This window comes from Balaenoptera musculus, chromosome 4 (assembly GCF_009873245.2).
Source record: "Balaenoptera musculus isolate JJ_BM4_2016_0621 chromosome 4, mBalMus1.pri.v3, whole genome shotgun sequence".
Lineage (NCBI taxonomy): Eukaryota > Metazoa > Chordata > Mammalia > Artiodactyla > Balaenopteridae > Balaenoptera > Balaenoptera musculus.
In genome coordinates, this window is record NC_045788.1 from 40384199 (window position 1) to 40409453 (window position 25255).

Here is a 25255-nt window from a genome sequence, read left to right on the forward strand (position 1 = left end):
GAGGTGCCAGCTGCTGTGCCCTAGGCCACCGTTGCTCTCCAAGTGCTCTCACCATTGCCAACAAGGCCTGTAAAAGAAACATATTCGAAGGTTCAGCAATAACCTAAAACTCATCTGGGTCAAATTTGAGGTGGATCGTTGACCTAGGTGTTTTGTTTATCTGTTTCTTTCTCTCCTCTGTTACAACTGTCATGTGTGGGGAATTGAGGGAGAATTTTTCATTGAATTTTTTGACATTGTTTTAATGGCTCAAGATTCATTCAACCCTAAGTATCATTCTAACAACACGTGAAGAACTTACGCAGTGTCTTCTCTAAACAGCTGTAAGTGAATAGAATTTCTCAGATGTTTAGTATTCCCAATGGTGTGTTTTGTCTTGTGTTTTGAAATATGGTGGCAGCATTAACAGAATTGTTTCTTTTTTCTTTTTTTTAAATAGATTTTATTTATTTATTTATTTATTTATTTATTTATTTATTTATTTATTTATTTATTGGCTGCGTTGAGTCTTCCGTTGCTGTGCGTGGGCTTTCTCTAGTTGCGGCGAGCGGGGGCTACTCTTCATTGTGGTGCAAGGGCTTCTCATCGTGGTGGCTTCTCTTGTTGTGGACCACAAGCTCTAGGCGCGCAGGCTTCAGTAGTTGTGACTCGCGGGCTCTAGAGCACAGGCTCAGTAGTTGTGGAGTACGGGCTTAGTTGCTCTGCGGCATGTAGGATCTTCCCGGATCAGGAGCTTGAACCCATGTCCCCTGCATTGGCAGGCAGATTCTTAACCACTGCACCACCAGGGAAGCCCCAACAGAATTGTTTCTTAACATACAAGGTACTTTGAGCTAATGGCAGGTCCATTATAATACAAAACAACCTAAAATATGAAGCATTAGAAATAGTTTGAGATTTATGTTTCCCAAATGGACTTAATAAATCCTGCCTAATATTATTTTATTTCCCTTTTAGGAGAGTTTAATTTATTGGTCACCATAATTATTTTATTGATCATGACCTTTTAAATTACTTATTTTTTTTATTATTTCACATAGGTGAAATAATATTACTCCCATATGTAGTAATAATTATGCAGTGTTTGATACAATAACTCTGAAGTGGAATGATTTCACTCAAGAAAGCCAATCTAGTGTAATTTTCGGGCTGGCCAAGTGGATTTTATTTCTTCCCAATTTTTATTTACTTTCATTGTGGGAATACATGTATGGTTCTTAGCTCAGTGCCTGGCCCATAGTAAACGCTCAATAAATGTTTGCGCTTGTGAACATTTTCATTCTGTTTTCCAGAATATTTCAGTTCATTTTTTAAAATCTCTAATAGCAGCTCATATGTTTTTGTTTGAAATAATTAAATCTCCAAGTATTTACAGAGTCGCACAGAATTAAAAGTAAACTCTGAATAAATTTTAATAAAGTGTGTTTCCCAGGAGCTAGTAAAATAATTTAAATTCATTTCATAGTCATCTCTGAATTAAAACTCGTCTCATTTATCATCCATTTCACTTAATGATAAAAGAATGCAAAACCACATGAGGGAAATATTTGACACAACAGGAATAAAATGCTTATTGTCTGTTTAAAGCACTTCAACACTTTGTACTATTTTTAAAATTGTAGATTCATCCAAATGTTTTATGCTCCAAAGGGCAATGAATTAGCATAAAGAGTCATTGAACTGTAGAAACTGTTATGTCACAAGTTCAGGATACCTTCTGTGTGTATTTCAATATTTAAATTATTGTTGAATATTATTTTTACAGGTATAGATCTACATAAAATAAAGAGTGTGTGGTTTAAGTCTGACGATATGTCAATCTTTTTTTTTTTTTTAAACTGGCATCAAGCGTGCTTGCCCTAAAGTGTTGTGTTTTTAAAATTCTTAACACGTGTTTTCCTACTTGATTCTTAACTCATGACTGCTTATTAACACCATACTCTTGTAGTGTTGAAAATCAGTCACACTAGGTCTTGTTTTTGCTGCCTTCGTTAAGACTCAACAAGAAAATTGCTGTTATTTAATAAATGGATTTGTTCATTGTTGCTAATGTGACAGCAGGAATTTGAAGCCATCTGATTTCTGAGTTGGTTCTGTTAATTCAGTAATGGCTTCACACTGCCAACTGATGGCTGCTAAGTCACTGAAGTTAACATAGAGGTTTTGGAGAAACTTCTGTTCCAGTGATACATGAAAATATAAGCATATTTTTAACCATCTGGATAATCAGTATGCCTTCTGTTCATTAGGCTTATGCAATTTAACTTTGAGAGATTACTACTTAGCATGATACCTGCAAAACAGAAAGTTTGCAAAACAGATATAAGCAACTTGTGAACTATTATTTTTTTCTCTGTGATTAGTCTATCAAGTTATAGTTAATTCTCAGTCTCTACACTTACATAGGTTTTATAGATTTTTTTGTATCCTGCCTTAAATTACTCATTAGCACCTCCAAAGTAGGATGGTGTGACAGAGGGAAATATTAAATACATACAAACATACAGACAGCTTAAACATTCGTGGAATAAAATTTAAGACAGAAAGGGATTTTTGAAGATCCTCCAACCCAGTATTTTCCCTTCAGCCCACTCCCCTGTCTTACAGATGAGGAGACTGAAGGTCAAGAGGTTAAGGAGTGTGTGCAGGAGCACATAGCCAACAGAGGCGGCAAATTGCAGTGTGACATGGAACGCATATTTCCTAGTCCTGTTGGGGACTCCTTCCAGAAGAAGCTAGAACAATGGAAAACTTTATTGTCCCACAGTTTACTAGGGCATAGAGTGACTTGCCCAAGGAAAGCATGCCTAGCCATTTCCAAAGGTTTTGAAGGTAGGTGGGTGGTAGGAGAAACTGTTATTAGAGCCGGTCCACCGTGGGAACCTAAGGGCAGACCAATGGCAATGCTCCAACACATTGTTTAGAATGCTGGGAATTAGCTGGGAGATTTATTTTTTAAAGTAACATCTATAAATTGGTTCAACTGTTCTTTTAAAGTCATAGAGAAAATAACTGCATTTCTTCATACATTCTCAAACTTAGTTCCATCTATCACATTTGCTTCACAGATCCATGAGATAGCTCAACAAGAATGTTACATTTCTTCCTTCTTCCACCAAGTGTATTGGAAAAGTAAATTATCATATAGGTCATTTTAAGTCATCCCTTCCCTGATTATTGCCTACTTAAAGAACAATTGAATTATATAGTTGAAATTTGCTAAGAGAGTAGAACTTAAATGTTCCCACCCCCACAAAAGAAGAAGGAGGAGGAGAGGAGGGGGATAATGAGAAAGAGGAGGAAAACATGAGGTGATGGATGTGTTAATTAACTAGATGGGGGGAATCCTTTCACATTGTAAATGTATGTCAAATCACCATGATATACACTTTAAATATCTTACAAATTTATATGTCTATTATACCTCAATTAAGCTGAAGAAAAGAACAACTGAAACTTGACTCAATCATACCTTGGAATTTCTCTGAGAAATATTTAGTTTATAAGGCCCCAAAGTATAGTTAACCTTGCAGCCTAGAAATTGTATATAAAAAAAAATTTTTAATCTCAACATGATAAAGACAGTTTAAGGCCTTATTAGGCAATTGTGTTTGAAAATAATTTCTGTTTCCATCTGATTTAATATGATGACCTTAGTACGTATATCTACCTCAGATCTCCTTCTTGCTGAACTTTTCCTGTATCATTGCATTGTCTACACTGCTGCCCCATTTGCTGTTTTAAATCACAAACCTGGTGGTCCATTCTTTTGTTTAAAACACTTTAGGGATTTATTTGTATTGTAGACTCTACAAGAAGTTTCTTTTCAAGCTACGGATTTAATAATTTGGTCATAGAATCAAATAGTGACTTGGGGTTGAAATTCCAGCTCTACCATTTACTAAGGTAAGCAAGTTAAGTAATATTTTTGGCCTTATCTGAAAAATGTGTATAAAAGTAGTACATATTTTTGAGTGTCATAATGAGAAGTAAATAAAACTACATTTGAGTGTTTAGCCTAGTGTTCAGCATATAAAAAATTTCAATAAGTATTAGCTATCACTATTTTTTATTATCATAGAAATAAAATTCTAAGTATACATACATGGTTCCAGCCTGCTGTTAGTTCTGCATCTTCCATTTCCTCCATTTTTTTCCTCCCCCCTTGAAACACACATACACACTCTTCATTCTAGCCTTACCACCCAATTTTAGCCTGAAACATACCAGGCTTTTTCATCCCTCTGTCTTTATATGGGCTGTGCTGGCTGCCTGGATTGCTACCCAGGCCATTGTTCTTCTCATTGCTTACATCTCTCAAGATTCAGCTCATGTATCTCTTGTGACGTGGTGTTTCCAAGGCTTCTCACTTATAGAATTTATTGTACTCATTTGTAGTTATCTCTTTACCACTCACCTGCTTCCTGAAGTCATAAGCTCTTTGAGGGCAAGGACTTTATTTTTGCTCTCTATATTCAGCGCAACGCTAGGAGCATTGTTAACACTCAGTAATTATGTTGAAGGAATGAATACTTGAATGAATTATTAAGGTTGCTTTGCAGCCCAGTACAGGCAGCTATCCGCTTTTCATAACTGAGTTTTAGCAATTGCTCCTCTAGTCTACCCGAGGACAACCATCCCTCACTACATTTTTAGTTTCCCTCTTGAGTATCATGAAAGTTATTTCACTTGATTCATGGTTGCCATCTGGTGGAAGAAAAGGGTAACTACAGGTTCATGGTTAACTAAAACCATACAGAAGATGATTACTGTTCCTTAATATGAGATTTCCACTGTTTTATGTTGGTTTCCAGAAAAAGAGTCAAGAAAAACTCCCTGGTATTGTTCTTTCGTTCCTGTACATTTGTTTTCTTAATATTTTAAGAAGTTGGTCAATCACAAATAATGTTTTCAAACATTGGGCAAATAAGATGTATGGAACTAAATATTATTTATATGTTCCAGTATGTAATAGAATAAAACTGGAAAGTTTTATAATGCTTGTTTATAAAAATATTTAAACTATGACTTTAGGAACTTTCCAGACTCTAACTGCTTTTCTAATTGCTTTAGCTCATATAGAGAATAGTGAAAACTAGTAGCACAGGTACTAGAGCAAATGGTCCATCCAGTGTATACAGCTCTAACTTCTGAGATTGCATATGATTTTTTTTCTTATAAAATGGAGAAAGATATAGTTAGTAATTTAAGTGATTTAAAGTAAACTGATTACCTAAAATTTGGATATTGAATTTTTAAAATGTTTCTGTGACACTGAAGTCTTTTGATTCATTTATTCACCAAGCATTTGAGTGCCTACCTAATGCCTGATATTGTACAAAATGCTAAAGAACCAGAGATGAAAGATGTATTTTCAATTTTGGCTCAATTAATGAATATTTGGGTAAGAATGTAAAGCTATATAAGTTTTCATAAGACAAATCATACCAACACCATTTAGATTTTCGTAAGAGTCCCTTAGGTTGGTTGACCCATCCATGTGCATTATAAACATCACAGATATAAAGATACCAGTTTTGGGGACTTCACTGGTGGCGCAGTGGTTAAGAATCCGCCTGCCAATGCAGGGGACATGGGTTCGATCCCTAGTCTGGGGAGATCCCACATGCTGCGGAGCAACTAAGCCCGTGTGCCACAACTACTGAGCCTGTGCTCTAGAGCCTGTGAGCCACAACTACTGAGCCAGTGAGCCACCACTACTGAAGCCCATGTGCCTAGAGCCCGTGGTTCGCAACAAGAGAATCTACCACAATGAGGAGCCTGTGCACCGCAACAAAGAGTAGCCCCCGCTCGCTGCAAATAGAGAATGCCCCCGCACGGCAGTGAAGACCCAACGCAGCCTAAATAAATAAATAGATGATAAAATAAATTTATATAAAAAAAGATACCAGTTTTACTCATGCCGTTTTGATGGGTTTTCTTGGAGTATATGAATCTAGAGGGAAGTTCTTTATGATTTCTAATAAAAAGTATAGATATGCATTCAATATTCACATTGCTGACTTTTTATATTCCACTTATCTGATGGATAGACCTTATTTCTCCATTTCAGCTATCTGGAGCACTATAATGGACCAGGAGGTTAACAAAAAAGTACTAAGGGGAAACATCACAAAGCCCACGCACCTTTCTCCAATAAGAAAGTTAAACATTTTCCAAGTCTTTAGGGTAGATAATTGTGCCTAAAGTAGCCACTTAGAAGTAGCATTATCTGCCTATGGAAGGAGAACCCAGAGCTTCTTACAGTAACCAGGGTGATTTGGTGTGGGAATCAACTTCATATGCAGGAGACATGTACGTTACAACCCTCCCTCCATGTTCCAAAAATGGCCTTAAATCAACCCCCAAATGCTGAATTTTCTTCCATGCATTCTCTTTGAAAAACTGCAGAAGTATGTGTTTCAATTTAGAAACATTTCCATCAAAAGAGGTTAAAATAATTTTTCATCATTTAGAGTAGTAAAGTTGAGTTAAATGGGACATTCATTTATGTGGAACTCTTCATTCCCTGATGGCACTTGTTAAATGAGGTATTACGGAATTGAGCTATCATTTATAGAACTTTCATTTGAAAAATTACATAGGACACACACATATATATCCAAATTTAATTTTCTCTTTAACTGAAGAACCAAAAAAGGGCCCTGAGAATTTATCTAGTTCTTTGGAAGGGTACCATTAAAGTGTTAAGTTAAAATGTGTTATATATAAAATTTTGTTTCATACATCTCTCGAAAGAATGATTTCAGAGCTGGCAACTCAATTTATAAATAGCTATCCAAAGCAAAAATGGCCAGCCACCTGTCTTCTAACATTCTGTTAACCTTCACTATTTAATTGCCTGAATGTGGACATATGATTTGTGTTAGAAAAGAAAGCTTGGTTTGTTGAGTGGGTGTCATAAGTCATGTTGACTTATTTAATGACTTCTTTATCCTAGGGCATTCAGATCAATATGTTTTGGAGAAGAATCACAGGTACTACCTTGGGGAATAAAAGGAAACTAATAATTGAGTATTGCGAACGGCAAAGTTTATATTTTTTCTTGTGTAACAATTTCCATACTGATTTATGACATTTGGAAATTGCTTGTTGCAACAGTAAATCTCGAGGTGGGTCTCCCTTGGATATCGACTGTCTGGATATAGGACCTAAAGACAGGACACTGTTCCATAGCAGATGGCTTTTCTTGCCATTTCAGAGACAGCAGCCCTCACTAAGCAATTCATTATTTTCTAAGGTTGAAGCAGCTGTGGGTTACTATAATTATGAATTTATTATGTCCCTGCCAGTCTACTGTGAATCCTAATTCAAACTTTACATGTCTCTTTGGAACCTTATTCATTTTCTCTTGATCATGTGGTTCCTGACAAACGACAGTTTGGAGAATCCAAAGTTGCTAAAGTTAGTTTTTTTATGGGGCATCACCAGTTGCCCGTTGTTTTTAGAATGCCTAGTGACCTTTTCATTTTTAACGTTACATCAAGTTCAAGCAGCCAGTCTTTATATTGTCTGGCTACATTTTTATCCACTCATTTCTTCTGAGGATTGCCACAGGACTGCAATGTCCAAGACTCTCCCTGACTTTTTAGGTTGTGTGGTCAAGTGGAAAGCAATAGAATGCTTAAGAAATCTCTCTGGGGTGTTAGAGTTTTCAATCACTTTGTTGGGTTTACATAGCGAATTGTATGTATTTATGTTTTAGAACTGATCAAATTGTTTTGTGATTATCTGTTTAGTCATTTCTGTAGCTAGATTGTGAGCTCTTTCAAGGTGACAACTCTGTACAACTGATTTTAGTACACCTGAAACCCAACATAGTGCTCAATACTTGAGGGCAAATAATAAATGCAAGCTAAACAACGTCAATTGTATACACACACACACACACACACACACACACACACGTCTGCTAATTTTGCTTTAGTTTGGCAATTCATCTATACCAGGGTTTGGTAAACTTTTTCTGTAAGGAGCCATACGGTAAATATTTTAGGCTTTGTGTACCATACAGACTCTATCTCATTGCTCAATGCTTCCGTTGAAGTTCAGAAGCAACCATAGACAATATATGAACAATTGGGTGGGGTCATGTTCAAATAAAACTTTATTCACAAAAACAGGTGTTTTTACAGTAGTTGGCCACCCTGGATTTAGACCAAGGCTCATGAACAGGTTTCATCTCCTACGCTAACTTTGGTTGATTGGTTGCTGCCTGGAATACTGTATTGAGAAGGATTCTCACGGTGGGTCTGGGCTTAATGGCCCATGAGGGCAGAGACATGTTGACTTGTGCCCACCATTTATTCCTTGTGGCTAGCACAGTGCCTGACACATAGTAGACACTCAAGTATTAATTGAAAGGATTAGTTCTAGCCCATGACTGCATGCCTGCTCATACTGCTGTCGTCTTTTGGAGGTGAAGCAGGACTTGGGAAAGGGTATATTTTTCTCTGAACTATTTGCCCATTCAGATTTTAAAATGTGTCGTTTTATATTTACACAAGCAGGTGCATTCACTGCTGAAATTATAGCTTTTTCACACAATTAGGTATCCCATTTTTTTCTTGCTAAAATAAGATACCCTTTCAAACTCTGTATGCAAAGTTATGCAACACTGCTGGGAATGCTGATTTGCTTTCCTCTCTGCTGCATTTTGCTTCTCTTATCCAGGCTTCACAATTCCATTGGCCATCCCCGGCAGAGGTCAGCTTAGTGCTCTGATCATGTCCGGGCTTGGTCAAGAGGAAATCACTGTGTTTTCAAGGTGCTTTGCTACAGGTCATCCTGTGGCCTATTTCACACAGCTTGCTGAGATTTGCTTGATTGCCCACAAGCTGTTGGAAAAGGGTTCCAGGTCCTCCTGGTATCAGAAGTACTCAAGGTCAGTTAGGTTGCTTTAGGGAGGGCTCACCCTTTCAGAGGCTGAGCAGATTGGCAATTTGATGCCGTAAAAAATGCCCATGGCACTGAGGGTAGACAGGCTGTGTGGGAATGTCGCTGCACACAGTCAAGGTTGTTACAAGAATTAAACATGTTTATTTGCCAAACTGAGTCCTGGGGGATGCAGAGGGCTGTTATTGTGGAGAGTCTGGTACAACTCTGGATGTACATCAGAATTTGTTGTCTAGCTTTGTAAGAACACATGTGCCTAGATGTTATAAAATCAGAACTCTAAGGGGTAGAGACCGTGGGTTTCACCCTTCAGTGAGCTTGTTGAAATGTAGCACAAGTTTAACAAGCAGATTCTAGGGTCCTACCTGAAAAATTGTGATTTACTAACTACGGAGCAGGACCCATATTCTGCATTTTTAAGACACCCCTCCCCACTCCCAGGTGCTTTGGAAGCAGTTGGTTGGAGTACCACCCTTGAGAAATACTGATCAAGTCTAACCACATCATTTTGTAGGAAAAACTACAGCCCTGTACCTAGTGCCCTCTTCATGCTTGGATCTAATAAGACTTCAGGGTGAGCCGGTTCATGGACTTCATACCTGGGTTCCTAAAATGGGACACTAGATACTTTGTGTGTGTTTCTGGGAAGAGGATCCATTGCTCTCATCAGATTTTCATTTAGGTTCGAAATTATACATAAATTACAAGAAACACTTTCTTGGTTTGAGATAAAACAAACTCTGGCTCTGCCTAAACCAGCCGTCCTGTTTCTGTGGTATTAAACAAGATTTGGTGCCCAAGAAATATAAAATAGTATGACATCTATATGCCTTATGGCAAATGTCAGAGTGATAGAAAGAATCCCAGGGGGGCCTGGTCCTTTTCTCTTTTATGTTTGTGGCTATATAGAATTATCACTCACAGGGTTTTAAGCCTAGTTTTAAAGCACCCCCTCCCCATCATTTTCTTCCAGCATGCCTGCACTGGGCTAGATATTAGGGAAACCGTCGTATGTGAAAAAACTTTTGTCCTACCTGCTAGTTGCTCATAAATTAGTGAGGAGGCAAATAGATGACTAGATAGAGACACTAAGAATTAAGTGGTAGAGAGCTGTAGTAGAGGTCTGATGAAGGGCAGTGCTGTGGCAGCTCTGGTGAGGCAACAATAGCTTTTGTTCTGGAAGATACGTTTGCAACATAAGCGATGACTCCTATCCATACAGGAGTAGTTTTAAAACAATGTGCCACTGAGATTGGTCTTGTTGTTTGACTTCATTCATTCATTTATATAAGAAACATATATTGTGCACCTTTAACATAAAAGGCACTGTGAAGGCTCCTTAAGATGTAATATTTAGAATATATTAAAGTTACTCCATCTTTAGTTTCAATGTTATAAATTAATTAACATAGAAAGTACCGTGTTATGATCAGTTGCCTCATATCCTGTCTGGAAAGGGGTAAAATATAAATTTAGTACGTGAAAAAAAAGAAAAACAATGTACAGTAGATGGCTACCGAATGCATTCTTTATTGACCTATGTGTGAAATGCAACAAATTACGTTTTCCTTCTCAGGTTAACCTCAAAATAGTTTTGATGGTTGGTCTTGCGGGTAGAGCCAGTGGTGGTGAAGACTAAATAAAACTTTCAGGCAGTACAGATTTTTGTGTTTTCCTCTATACAGGGTTAAATTTCAGAGTAGACAACATTTGTCTTTCCTGACCTTTACTTGCCAACTTTACACCTTATTCCCAGGGATTTCTCTGGGTGCTTTCCTGCTTCTCATTCCCCCTCCCTGTGTGTAAAAATCTGATCAACATGTCCACACTAAGACTGACCATTTCTTGGTGTATTACTCTTCCTTAAAATATTTGCCTTTTGAGAAGGGGAAGAACTGGCATAAACCAGCGATTGCAAGCTGTAATGTTAGAATTTTAGGGCTCAAAGCCAAAAGGTAAAATGATTTGGGGGCAGGGATCCTTTTCGGGTTCTCTGTTAGACCAGATTCCTGGACAGAAAGATGAACCCTTTTCCAGCCCCCCACTGCACATACAAGGAGCCTAAATCTCATACTGGTTTTGAAGGCACTTCTTCTTTTTTTAAAAATTAATTAATTAAGTAATTAATTAATTTATGGCTGTGTTGGGTCTTCATTGCTGTGCGTGGGCTTTCTCTAGTTGCCGCGAGCGGGGGCTACTCTTCATTGTGGTGCGTGGGCTTCTCGTTGCAGTGGCTTCTCTTGTTGCGGAGCACGGGCTCTAGGCGCACGGGCTTCAGTACTTGTGGCACACGGGCTCAGTAGTTGTGGCACATGGGCTCAGTAGTTGTGGCTCGCGGGCTCAGTAGTTGTGGCACACACGCTCAGTAGTTGTGGCTCGCGGGTTCTAGAGCACAGGCTCAGTAGTTGTGGCACACGGGCTTAGTTGCTCCGTGGCATGTGGGATCTTCCTGGACCAACTGAGGACCAAAGAATTTATTAATCATCACTTTAGTAGTAGTAGTAGCGAAATAACCTCAACTTTTCTTTAGACTGTAAAAAGATAAATTTTTAATCCCTTAGAGTTTGAATGTAGATTTCACCAAGATAATAAGATTAGGAAAATGGACCACATGGCTAAACAGTATTTGATACCGCCGTACTGTGAGAGAGATATATATATAAAGCCTCCATCTGCTGTCAGGGAAGTCATCAGTCAAGAAGTGGAGTTTTAATTATATTTTCATGCTAGAGCATGCTTGGTGCTACCATGTGAATATGCCTCAGATTACATATGGATCAGATGACTGATAGAGTTATTAAAGTTTTGTCCCTTGAGGAATCCCGGAGGAATTGTCCTGAACCTATAACTTAGCAGTCGTCATCTTAGTGTTTAAGCTAAATGAAAACTTCACTCTCCATATTAAGTAGGTTAGGTTATATGGCTCTGAGTCCCTAGCATGCTGAGTGTTATGCCCTCTGTGGTGGTCATTTTGCCACACAACTGACCAGCATTTGCACGTCCACAGCTTTGGTTCTCCAGAGCAATCTCAAATCTCCATAATAAGCATAGGATAGCATTGACACACTTCAGGTTTAAGTCTGAGACTTTTTCCTGATGCCGTGTGTCTTGAAGGAATCAAATTTGCCTTCTTGAGGCAGAATTATGAATTCAGGAGTGCAAAATGGTCCTCTCTAAGAGGTTTTTCTTATTTAAATAACCCCTCCAGGTTAGAAGTGGCAAAGACTAAAAATGGAAAGAAATGACACTCTTGGTAGGCGAGAGAAAAGAACAACTCCCTTGCCTCTGCCCTCTTGCTGGTGGGCAAGGGCGCTCACTCTGACTTTGTTTTGAAGTGCCTGGAGCCAAAGAGCCGTTGTCAGAAGTTAATGATATGTTACCCTAAGAAAGATGGATGCCAAGGTGGACCTAAGTAAATTCACATGCCTTCCATGCTGGCTACTGTCAACTCAGCACACGTGCATTCACCTCCCTTCAAGGGCAGGGCAACCTTGTCTGCAATAAAAATATTACTCCCTTCTCTCTTCTGTCGTCCTGTGGCACGAATTTTGAATGATCTCTTTTATGATCTCTCTTTTATCTCCTGAATACCTAGCGATCATCCCTGAGGTACTGTTTCCTAAAATTCAGCTCTTTTCTACTCAGCATTTGCAGAATTGATTTCCCACCTAACCTCCCTTGTGTGTCTTCCTCAGTGTCAAAATCTGCTTCTCCTCAGAGGGTCGCTGATCAGATGCCCTCGGAGCCAGATATAGCACCTTATTGTGTGTGGCATCAATGTTAACTTTAGCCTTAGCATGGGTCCCAGGATCAGCCCCTTTGCTTTAGTCTCCTTTTGATCCAGTCTTAGAAGCCTGTGTCCATTCATAATCGACACTCATATCAGAAGCAGCAGCACTGTGTGTTCCAAGCCAGGCATATATTGTGTAAATATAAACTGAAAGGCTCTGCCATCAGTTATTCGTCCCATTCATTTCAGTGGAGCTTGGGGATGTCTCTCTGCCAAATTACTGTGTGTGTGTGTGTGTGTGTGTGTGTGTGTGTGTGCACATTAAGTAAAATGAAGGGGGAAGGGTAATTTATAAAATCAGATAATTGGAAAGATATTAAAATCCTGAAACTTCTTATCTTGGCAAAGCACAGCCTGTACCATCCTTGAGGCAAAAGTGATATTTCTTCTTAAGATGAATTTTCCAGGTTTGTAATCTTAGAATCTCATCTGTTGGTTTTTCAAATTTGCTTTGAAATTGGGTCTTTACATCAGGATCAACATTTATAACAACTCATTACAAACTTAATGATAAAATCCATTCCTTGATTTTAAAAATATCTTCTAAGTAAGAATTTATTGAGTGTAGGGGAAGCTTTCTTTCCTTTGGATACCATACCTAATTTTTTAAAATATAAAATTGTATACTGTATACTAGGTCTTAGACTTGGTAATAAAATAGAACATTTGATTGAAAAGAAGGGGACAAAATATCCTCCCACAACTATGAAATATGCAGTACTAAATAAAAATTGTAAGGCATGTTTTCATAGTGAAGGACATCAGAAACCTATTTTTATTTTAAATCTATTAAAGTTAAAATGAATAGTAACTTACCCTTTGCAAAGTCCTAGAGAAAAATACTAAAAGTGTTTTGAACATAGTTCTAATTTACTCCTGATCTTTCTCTAATGGAGGCTCTATTAGAATTTAATTTAATATCATTTAATATCTTTTCTTGGAAATAGCTTTTGCCTCCCTGGAACTTGTAACCAAAATCGTTAGTATGATATTTTTCTTTGGAGTTCTATAAAATAATACTTTTTCCTCCTAGAGGTTTTTCTTTTTTTAAGGGGTGGTGGCTATTCCATAAAATACAGAGAGGTGGATGGTTTTCAGGCTTACAGTTAAGTGTTCAAAGTAAATTTAATTTGTTTCACTGTACTCTGTTTCCCCGTTGTTTTCAATAGCATCTCCATCATCTTTAGCTTCCAGTTTTGCAACACTGAAGCCATTTTATGGGTTTTGCTTTTCCATCTGTCACCAAGCTTTGCTCATGTGCTCTTTTATTCTCTTCTCAACGGCTTTGTCCTAGTCTGGGGCTGCTTTACCCTACAAAAGAAGGGACCACTGTAGGCATTGCCTTCTTTTTAAAATACAAAAATTTTTTTCTTTTCTGGTTCAAAAGCATTTGGTGATTCCTGCTCCAATCCACGACTCACTGCGTAACCAAGGATAAATTACTTAACCTCTCTGAGTCTGTTTCCTCATCTGTGAAAACCAATAAGTGTTTTCGTGAGGGTGAAATAAGCGAACACATGTGAAGCATTCAGCACAGTGCTTGGCACATAGAAAGTGGTCAATCATTTTTCTATTTTTTTTATTTTAGAAAATTTGGAAAATGAAGAAAACCGCATAGAGAAAAAATATCACCCAAACTCTTACTAGTCTGAGATAGCTAATGATGCATATTAACATAATTCAACCATTTCCCCCTCATGTGTGTCGTAAACAAACTGCTTTGTAATCTGCTCTTCATTATGAACGTTTTCCTACATTATTAGTATTCTTTCATGACATGATTTTTAATAGCTGCATTGTATTCCATTTCTTGGCTATCCCATGATGTAATCAACCAATTTGTAGACAAACTTTCATTATCTTGAATAATACTTTGATAAACATGTTTGCTACACAAGTCTTTATGCTCATCTTTAACTTTTTCTTAAAATAAATTCCTGGAAAGACAATTACTAGGTTAAAAGTAAATTACTTTACGTTTTTGTTACTTTTTTTCATTTGCTGTCCCCAAAGTGTCTGATTTATATTCCAATCACAGTGTAGAGGGCCATTTTCCTTTCCTTCAGACTTTTTACTTGTTTCCCTGCTTTAATCTTTTTCTCTTTCAGTGCATTTTAAGCTCAACTCCAAGCACATTCTTACTCAGACAAGATTTGATAATTTATTCACTCTTTTTGATGTTTCAGTTGTTTCCTGTTACTGCTACAAATCAAAGCTCCCTGGTTTAACAGGGAGTTAAAACTTCTCCACCTGCCAGCTCTCTCAGACTCCTAGTTTCATCACCTTCTTTTATGATTTCTCCCCGTGAACTCACATTCACTACTTTCTAGATTGCTTTTCTTTCCTCCAGCAAGAACTTCTTACCTCGAAACTGATCCTTAAACTCTGCCGAAATGATGTCCTGATTCTTTTTCTTGTGCCCTCTTTAATTTATCTCCCTAGAGGCCGCTCAGCACTCACAGTAGCTCTTATGTTAAACAAAATTCACCTCAAGATTCATGTCTGTTTTTGTATTGGTTTGTAAAATGTGTTTTTCCAGTGTTTCACCTGTGTGTGCTGTTTGCATGTTAAAACTGCAGGTTGATGGCAGAGGTCTGTTCTCCCAACAGTGTCAAATCTAATGTGCTTCACTCAGCAGACGCTCAATAAATTAGAATTGGCTGGCTGACAGGTTTTCTTTTTAAGATGAACTGTGAAGCGTTTAGCAGCTTTTGAAATGCACTTTTTTTTTTTTGCACTCTCCCTCCCTGTCCCCCATCAAACTCTTTCATATACATTGGTTATTTCTTAAAGAACATTCAACTGTTATAGTAAATAGCGTTTTAGCATAATGACCTAGTAGGTCAGCATTCTATCCACTAGGTTCCCAGAATTTAGATCCTCAATCGTTCTGCTTCTTTTATCTTTTTCATCCATTGAGTCCTTTTACAGGGTTTATACTCTAGCCCTTTTCTGTCTTCCAGACTGCAGTTGGCATGGGTAATATGAATGTATGCACATTCTGTAAGAAGGTGCTTTGGGCACCTTTTGTGCCCTACCTCAAGCTTTTAGCTTATCTTTTTATTCTAGCTGTTCACCATCTTCCCAGGTGTAACCGGAAGAACTGACGAACCTGTGTCTTCCCCTTTCTGTCCTGAGGCTTCTCTGCCACCACCTGGGGTATGTTTGGGAACCTACTCAGCAGTTCAGACAAGCAAAACCTGAATGCCCAGGAGGAGTTGACACCCCTCAAGGCAACCCTTCACTCGGACACAATTCTGAGGCATTCTGCATGACTGCTCAGAGAGTCCCTAGCAGAACTGAGTTCATTGCCAAATGAAGAAATAAAGGCAAGAATGGAAAAGATCAAACAATTATGGAGAGGAAATCATTAAATAAAGCTTCATATACAGCTTTGTATATGAAGTACATAATTTACCATGTTGGCATGTGAATGATGATTTGGGTTTCAGCCGTTTACTTCCTAAAATAATGGCTCCAATAATGATTGAAGACCAGGTGTAGTTCCATTTGCCAGTAGAAAACCAGATTTGTATGCTGTTTCTAGAATCATGAAAGGAAGTTCTGATTGCAGGCAAAGAATTATGAACTGTCCAAAGGTTTTCTCTAAAAGCTATCTCAAAGTCCCTGATTCTTGGATACAGTGAAGATATTAAGCTTCTATGGTAGAAACTACTGAACTGGGTGCTGGGAGAACACAAGATGTTTAAGATACAGTCTTACATCAGCCAGACTGGGGAGCTAAAATACCTGTACCTCTATAAATACTTGAAAGACTGTTGGTTGCTATTAGGTGGGTTCACTAACAGAGTTTATAGCATTTGAGCCTACTTTGAAGGATGTGAAGGATTGGCCAAATCCATAATTTGCCTACTTTCACTCAAAGTTATTTTGAAGATACAGAATGATAACAGCATAAATTGCTCAGAAAAGTATAAAGTACCGCACAAGACAAGACACTGAAAATGGTAACAAAGTACTGTTTCTGGAATAGTTAGGTTATAAGAATATGCAATTTAGGACTTAAACTTCTAGTAGCACTTATCATTGATTAAAGAATAGATAAGTAATCCTATATTTTAATTTTGTTTTTCACTTCATTTTTAGAATTCTAGTGAAGTTTTAAAATTTAAATTGCTATTTGTATTATCTATCACTTGTGCAATAATTCCAATCTCAGTTAATAATATGACAGCCTGTTTTTTATTGAGATATCATTGACATATTAGTTTCAGGTGTACAGCATAATGATTCAATATTTGTATATGTTGCAAAATGATCACCACAGTAAGGTCTAGTTAACCACACATAGTTATGCATTTTTTTCCTGTGATGAAAACATTTAAAATCTGTTCTCTTATAACTTTCAACTAAGCAATACAGCCTTATTAACTGTAGTCACCATGCTGTACATTATATCCCCAGGACTTATTATTTTTTTTATAAGTGGAAGTTTGATATCTTTTAACCACTTTCACCCATTTTGCTCACCTCTGGCACCCACCAGTCTATTCTCTGTATCTATGAGTTTGGTTTTTGTGTTTTGGTTTTGTTTTTATTTTCCACATGTAAGTGAGATCATAAGGTATTTGTATGACATCCTGTTTTTTGGCATAGGTTTATGCTTGAACATAAGGTTTTGACTGACATTTGAATACATTTAGAGAATCACCTCAGTATAAAGGTGATTTCTTGAAATATCTTGATAGAAGCTAGTATTTTGCTAGAGTTGTTTCTTTCTATTCCTCTTAAAAATCTTTCCCAGAGGAAAGACCTCTATACAGTAGTCCCTCAGTATCCACAGAGGATTGGTTCCAGGACCCTCTTGGATACCAAAATATGAGTCGCTCAAGTTGCATATTAAATGGTGTAATATTTACATATAACCTATGCATATACTTTAAATCATCTCTAGATCATTTATAATACCTAATACAATGTAAATGCTATGTAAATAGTTGTTAAATACAATGTAAATGCTATGTAAATAGTTGCTGGCATGACAAATTCACTTTTTGCTTTTGGGAACTCTGGTATTTTTTTGGAATTTAAAAGGATTGAAGTATAGTTGACGTACAGTATTATGTTAGTTTCAGGTGTACAACATAGTTATTTGACAATCAAATACGTTACAAAATGATCACTACAGTAAGTCCAGTAACCATCTGTCACCATACAAAATTATTACAGTATTATCGACTACAATCATACCTCCGAGATATTGTGGGTTTGGTTCCAGACCGCCGCAATAAAGCAAATATTGCAATAAAGTGAGTCACGAATTTTTTGGTTTCCGATTGCGTGTAAAAGTTATTTTTACATTATAGTCTATTAAGTGTGCAATAGCATTATGTCTGTAATGTAACTCAATTTAAAAATACTTTATTTTTTTTCATCCGCTGAGTCCACTGAGTAAGATAGTTAGGGAGTTTGCCATTGACATGTACACACTGCTATATTTAAAATAGCTAACCAAATGATGCTTCTTTTATCTTTTTCATCCATTGAGTCCTTTTACAGGGTTTATAGCAAGGACCTACTGTATAGCACAGGGAACTCTGCTCAATATTATGTAAGAACCTAAATGAGAAAACAATTTGAAAAAGAATAGATACATGTATATGTATAACTGAATCACTTTGCTGTACACCTGAAACTAACACAATATTGTTAATCAACTATACTCCAATATGAAATAAAAAGTTAAAAAAAAAAGATTTGCAGAAACAATTTCATGGCTTAAAATGAAGACTTTCTGAAAAAAAATACTTTATTACTAAAAAATGCTAACCATTATCTTACAATGTGGGGTTGCCACAAACCTTCAATTCTTAAAAACAAACAAACAAAAACAAAAGCAATAAATTGAAGCACAATAAAATAAGGGATGCCTATATACTCCTTATGCTGTGTATTACATCTCCATGATTTATTTATTTTATAACTTGAAGTTCGCACCTCTTAATCTCCTTCACCTATTTCACCCAACCTCCCACTCCCTCTCCTCTGGCAACCACCAGTTTGTTCTCTATATCCATAAGTCTGTTTCTGTGTTCTTTGGTTTGTTCGTTTGTTTTTTAGATTCCACATATAAATGAGATCACATAGTGTTTGTCTTTCTCTGCCTAATTTATTTCACTTAGCATAATACCATTTTGTTGCAAATGGCAAGATTTCATTCTTTTTTATAGATGAGTTATATTCCTTTGAATATATACCTTTGAAGATATACCATATCTTCTTTTATCCATTCATCTATTACTGGACTTTTAGGTTGCTTCCATATCTTGGCTATAGTAAATAGTGCTACAGTGAACATAGGGGTATATATATCTTTTTGAATTAGTGGGTTTTTTTCCCTTGGGTAAATAGTCAGAAGTGGAATTGCTAGATCGTTTGGTAGTTCTATTTTTAATTTTTTGAGGAACCTTCATACTGTTTTCCATAGTGGCAGAACCAATTTACATTCCCACCAACAGTGCACAAGGGTTCCCTTTTCTCCACATCCTTACCAACACTTGTTATTTGTGGTCTTTTTGATGACAGCCATTCTGACAGGTGTGAGGTGATAGCTCATTGTGATTTTGATTTGCATTTCCCTGATAATTAATGACGTTGAGCATCTTTTCATGTGTCTGTTGGCCATCTGTATGTCTTCTTTGGAGAAATGTCTATTCAGGTTCTCTGCCCATTTTTTAAATGGATTTTTAAAATTTAATTGTATGACTTCTTTATATACTTTGGATAATAACCCCTTATCAGATACACCATTTGCAAATAGCTTCTCCTGTTCATTAGGTTGCCTTTTTGTTTTGTTGATGGTTTCCTTTGCTGTGCAAAAGCTTTCTAGTTTCATGTAGTTCCATTTGTTTATTTTTGCTTTTGTTTCCTTTGCCTGAGGGGACAGAACCAAAAAAAATATTGCTAAGATCAGTGTCAAAGAGCATACTGACTGTGTTTTCTTCTAGGAGTTTTATGGTTTCAGGCCTTAAAGTCTTTAATCCATTTTGAGTTTATTTTTGTATATGGTGTAAGAAAATGGTCCTCTTACTGAGGCCACACTGGTGTGCGGGGCTGGCCCCCAGTGCAGCTGGCTGTAAGGACTGGCTACAACTGTTGCAGGTGTTCTGGTGTGCAGGGCTGACCCCTGGGGCGGGAGCCGCTTTGGGGGGATGCCGGTGCCTGCCAAGGGTGCGCGATGGGATGGGCAAGGCTGAGGGCCACGTTGGAGAAGCTCTGGTTCTGGCTGAGGGCACCTACCTGGGCTGGTGGGGCAGGGTTTCTTTCCAAATATTTTCTGTCTGCAGCTGGTTGAATCCACAGATGTGGAACCCGCAGATACAGAGGGCTGACTATACATGAGGTTATACTGTTTTAGAAATGAAATGCCAAAATTTAACTCCACTGTAGTAAAAAATATAGGCCCGGTTCCAAGACCTCCACCATGATTTGAATTAAAAGAGTAAATCAGTGAACACAATAGGAAGGAAATGTGTGGTATGCTTTCAGTTATACTGAATACACCAATATTTGTTAAACGTGCATTATGGAATTATTTCCTGTACTGCATAGATATTTCCAAGGAAAAAAATTAAAGACACGTGTTACACTGAATAGCAAGGTAGTGTGAATTTTAAAATAGTTATTCTGCAGTATGTCTCTTCATTTTCCATTGTCAGGAGAAAATTGTTGTTAAACTCTAGAATTAAATATGTTGTGCTAATGTGCTGAGTCCATTTACATTCTATGGAATAATTTTATTTGTTCTGCACTAGCTGGCTGGCAGAGAAAATGAACAGTGTTATTTCACTGTTGATATACTGGTGATATTTTAAAGTTGTAATTTCATCAGCAACCAACTTAGGGGATCCAAATATAAATCTGGAAATGAAGTGTTGTGTGCTATATTTGGCTACTCTGAAGACTGAAATATAACTTTTTCCACCACTTCCCAGTGAGTTTTTCCTGAGAAGTCAGTTGTCATTGTTCTGGCAAGTTTCTTTTCATCCTAAACTGTGCTAACATTTAGAAGGAAAACTATGAAGGTTCTTTACCAAAAGAACATATTTTAAAGATAATTTTTTTTAATTACAGGAATTTTAAAAAAATATTAAACTATGTAGATGTGTCTTCACCTTATTCTGGGCCCATACCCCAGAGACAATCCTGTTTAACAGTTTCTTTTATTTTAGTTTTCTACTGATTGTGAGTATAACTTTAAACAATAGATGTATGCCTTCATTTATTTATCAACTTTAGACCCTATACATATGATGGAGGACCGCAGTGTAAGAAGATGCCAAAACTCTTGGCATTCTCAAGAGATATGTTTTAAGAATTTCAATTCTCCTGAGTCATACATGCTGCCGTATTACTTAATTTCTCCCTTAAAGTTCTATTTAACTTTAACTGTGATTCTTTTTTTTTTTTTTTAATTTTTTATTTATGGCTGTGTTGGGTCTTCGTTTCTGTGCGAGGGCTTTCTCCAGTTGTGGCAAGCGGGGGCCACTCTTCATCGCGGTGCGCGGGCCTCTCACTGTCGCGGCCTCTCTTGTTGCGGAGCACAGGCTCCAGACGCGCAGGCTCAGCAATTGTGGCTCACGGGCCCAGCCGCTCCGTGGCATGTGGGATCTTCCCAGACCAGGGCTCGAACCCGCGTCCCCTGCATTGGCAGGCGGATTCTCAACCACTGCGCCACCAGGGAAGCCCTAACTGTGATTCTTAACTGGAAGGGAAAAGAGTGTGCTGTGGCCCCAGTCCACCAGAAGAATGTATCAGAATCTTGGGGAAGGTCTTTTTCAAAGTACAGATGTCTTCCTTCCTACTTCCAAGGGAAGCTTGCTTACCTGGTTGAAAGTCACTGTGTGTAATTTCAGATGTTACTACGTGGGAGTAAACTCTGCAGATAATGTAGAAGCAGGGGAAAAAAAGTTAAGAATAATATATATAGAGGCCAAGATATTTAAGTGGTGAACAGTTCTTTTCAGGTTGAGGCATCTTTGTTTTAGGTCTCTTCGTTTTCTGTTTCTCCTATGATTCCGTTATCAGCCCTAGCAGAGGGCTTTCCTTTTTATTTACTTCACAAGAGTTCCTGCATAAGCATTAATGAGCAGAGAACAACAAAGCAAAGCAGAGGTTTGGATGCCACAGCATAGGAGGGCTTACTGCTGAGATGAGTTACTAGCTTATGCATTCTAGATTAGGGCGAGTCAGATTTATATCCAGTAAAATCACTATCACAGGGCCCTCTGGGTTCAGTGGAATAGCTGAAACTCTGAGTTCAACTCCATGAATGCCAATCCATCATCTTTTGTACCTTTAAACCTGATAGAAAACTCTTAGAGGTCTGTAATTCTGTGTATTTGAAGATCAGCCTTACTTGGTACAGTGGAGTCTAAAAATGACAACAGTGACAAGGATGTGATTGTCTAAAGGGCTGGTTCCACAGTACTTTGAGTTCTCACTACAGCACCTGAGGGGAAGTGAAAAGCCTAAGATGAGAAATACTAATGGGGTTCTCTACTTGTTTTATCTGCAGACGGCAGCTGAATATGTAAAATCTCGACTCCCAGAGGCCCTTAAACAGCATCTTCAAGACTATGAGAAAGACAAAGAAAATAGTGTATTGTCTTACCAGACCATCCTCGAACAGCAGATTCTATCAATTGACCGAGAAATGCTAGAAAAATTGACTGTATCCTATGATGAAGCAGGTATGTTGGTCTTTAATAGACACACACACACACACACACACACACAATGTTTTTTCCCTGAAAAAATTTCTTTTTAGATTTTGGTTAAATTAGGTCCTTTTCTTTGATAGAAGATGAAGGGCAGACTGGATTCAAAGTTCTATAACATGGATTAACAGTGAGTTTCTTCTCTGCAGTTTTAGAATCAAAGATTTCATCAGGAGATTTCTAAAAATGGCTCTTAAATATCAAATCCCTTTAAAATTTTGGCTCTTTTTTAAATGGAATTGTTCTGCCCTTTGATCAACCATGTGCTCCTGTTGATTTAATCGTTTAAAGTGTCACTTCAATTTTGGATACCAGCTGAAAACTTTTACATCCAATAATCCAAGAACCGTTAGTTGCTTCAAGTGTTATTTTTTAATTTCAGAGATCTTCTTTTATAAAGAGGTACCATTTTTTCCCTGAAGTTTCAAGCTGAACTTGACTTTCTTTTCCTTAAGCTCCTCAGATGAATCCTAGCCCCTAACACCACACTGGACACGTCGGTTCACTGCCTTCCATAAGTTCATATTATCCGAAGGAGCTTATTAATGAAGGCCTGGATAGACCTCCTTACAGCACCATTTTATCTATTACATGGTTTGTCGGCTAAAACCTAATTTTAATGAAACCAGTACAGTATTACTTGGAATTATTAAAATCTTTAATAAAATTAAACTTATTCAGGAAAAATATCTTGATTAAAATTGTCATACCACCCCTGCCCCCCTCCCCCCAGAAATGGAGAAAAAAGTATGGGAAAATAGATTTCTAATGGTCAAACATTGGTAGTATTAATTTCCTTTTTAATACCAGGAGCTTCTGTTTTTATTTCTACAAGGAAGTTGTTATTTTACATCTTATTTTCTTTCACATGATCTAAACAGTCTCAATGCTGACATTCTTAACACTTGATTTCAAGCTTGAATAGCAAACAGAAGAGCAGATTTTTAAAAAAATGCTGCACATGCCTAACCACTGATGCAGTTTTTCTAGTTATTAAGCTGTCCACATTTTCATTCAACCTTTTAACCTCTTTACATCCACACGATAGATACCCATTTCTAGCCTCACCCAGGACATCTCTACTCTCTCTGATTCTCCTTTGCTTTATTATGTTTTCCAGACACAATGGCTCTCTTCTGCCTGTTGGATATTTATTTATTTGGTCTCTGTATTTGTCTTGTGTTTAACAATCTTCTCTTTGGAATTCTCATTCATCTCCTCACTCATCCCCAGTGGAGTAAAGTAAGGCTATGATCAGCCCAATCAAAATAATATTTAAATTTTCATAGCATCTCAGAGATCACAGAAGTCAAATAGTCCATCTACTTCCTGACCCCATAATCACTTTTTAAATTTTATTGAAGTATAGTTGATTTACAATGTTGTGTTAATATCTGCTGTACAGCAAAGTGATTCAGTTATATATATATATATATTCTTTTTCATATTCTTTTCCATTGTGGTTTATCACAGGATATTGAATATAGTTCCCAGTGCTATACAGTAGGACCCTGTTGTTTATCCATCCTATGTATAATAGTTTGCATCTGCTAATCCCAAACTCCCACTCCTTCCCTCCCCCACCCCACTTCCCCCTTGGCAACCACAAGTCTGTTCTCTATGTCTGTGAGTCTGTTTCTGTTTCATAGATATGTTCATTTGTGTTATAGTTTAGATTCCACATATAAGTGATATCATATGGTATTTGTCTTTCTCTTTCTGACTTACTTCACTTAGTATGATAATCTCTAGGTCCATCTATGTTGCTGCAAATGGCATTATTTCGTTCTTTTTTGTGGCTGAGTAGTATTCCATTGTATATATGTACCACATCTTCTTTATCCATTCATCTGTCAGTGGACATTTAGGTTGTTTCCATGTCTTGGCTATTGTAAATAGTGCTGCTATGAATGTAGGGGTGCTTGTATCTTTTCAAATTATAGTTTTGTCTGGGTATATGCCCAGGAGTGGGCTTGCTGGATCATATGACAACTCTATTTTTAGTTTTTTGAGGAACTTCCATACTGTTTTCCACAGTGGCTGCACCAATTTACATTCCTACCAACACTGTAGGAGGGTTCCTTTTTCTTCACACCCTCTCCAGCATTTATTATTTGTAGATTTTTTAATGATAGCCATTCTTACCGGTGTGAGGTGGTGATACCTCACTCTAGTTTTGATTTACATTTCTCTAATAATTAGTGATGATGAGCATCTTTTCATGTGCCTGTTAGCCATCTGTATGTCTTCTTTGGAGAAACCTCTATTTAGGTCTTCTGCCCATTTTTCGATTGGGTTGTTTTTGTTGTTATTGAATTGTGTGAGCTGTTTGTATAGTTTGGAAATTAAGCCCTTATTGGTTGCATCATTTGCAAATATTTTCTTCCAGTCCGTAGGTTGTCTTTTCATTTTGTTTATGGTTTCCTTTACTGTGCAAAAGCTTATAAGTTTGATTAGGTTCCATTTGTTTATTTTTGCTTTTACTTCTATTGCCTTGGGAGACTGACCTAAGGAAACGTTGGTATGATTTATGTCAGAGAATATTTTGCCTATGCTCTCTCCTAGGAGTTTTATGGTGTCATGTCTTATGTTTAAGTTTTTAAGCCATTTTGAATTTATTTTTTGTGTAGGGTGTGAGGGAGTGTTCTAACTTCATTGATTTACATGTGGCTGTCCAACTTCCCCAATACCACTTGCTGAAGAGACCGTCTTTTCCCCATTGTATATTCTTGCCTCCTTTGTCAAAGATTAATTGACCATAGGTGTGTGGGTTTATTTCTGGGTTCTCTATTCTGTTCCATTGATCCAT

At 37.4% G+C, this 25255-nt stretch overlaps 1 protein-coding gene across 1 annotated transcript in view; it reads left to right on the forward strand.

Annotated features, from left to right (window-relative positions):
• Window positions 1-25255, forward strand: part of PPM1L (protein phosphatase, Mg2+/Mn2+ dependent 1L) — a 328056-nt gene that overhangs the window by 200136 nt on the left and 102665 nt on the right. Inside the window, exon 2 of the mRNA XM_036850381.1 lies at window positions 22245-22419. Within this exon, the coding sequence (XP_036706276.1) occupies window positions 22245-22419 (175 nt within the window). The remainder of the gene's footprint in view (window positions 1-22244; window positions 22420-25255) is intronic.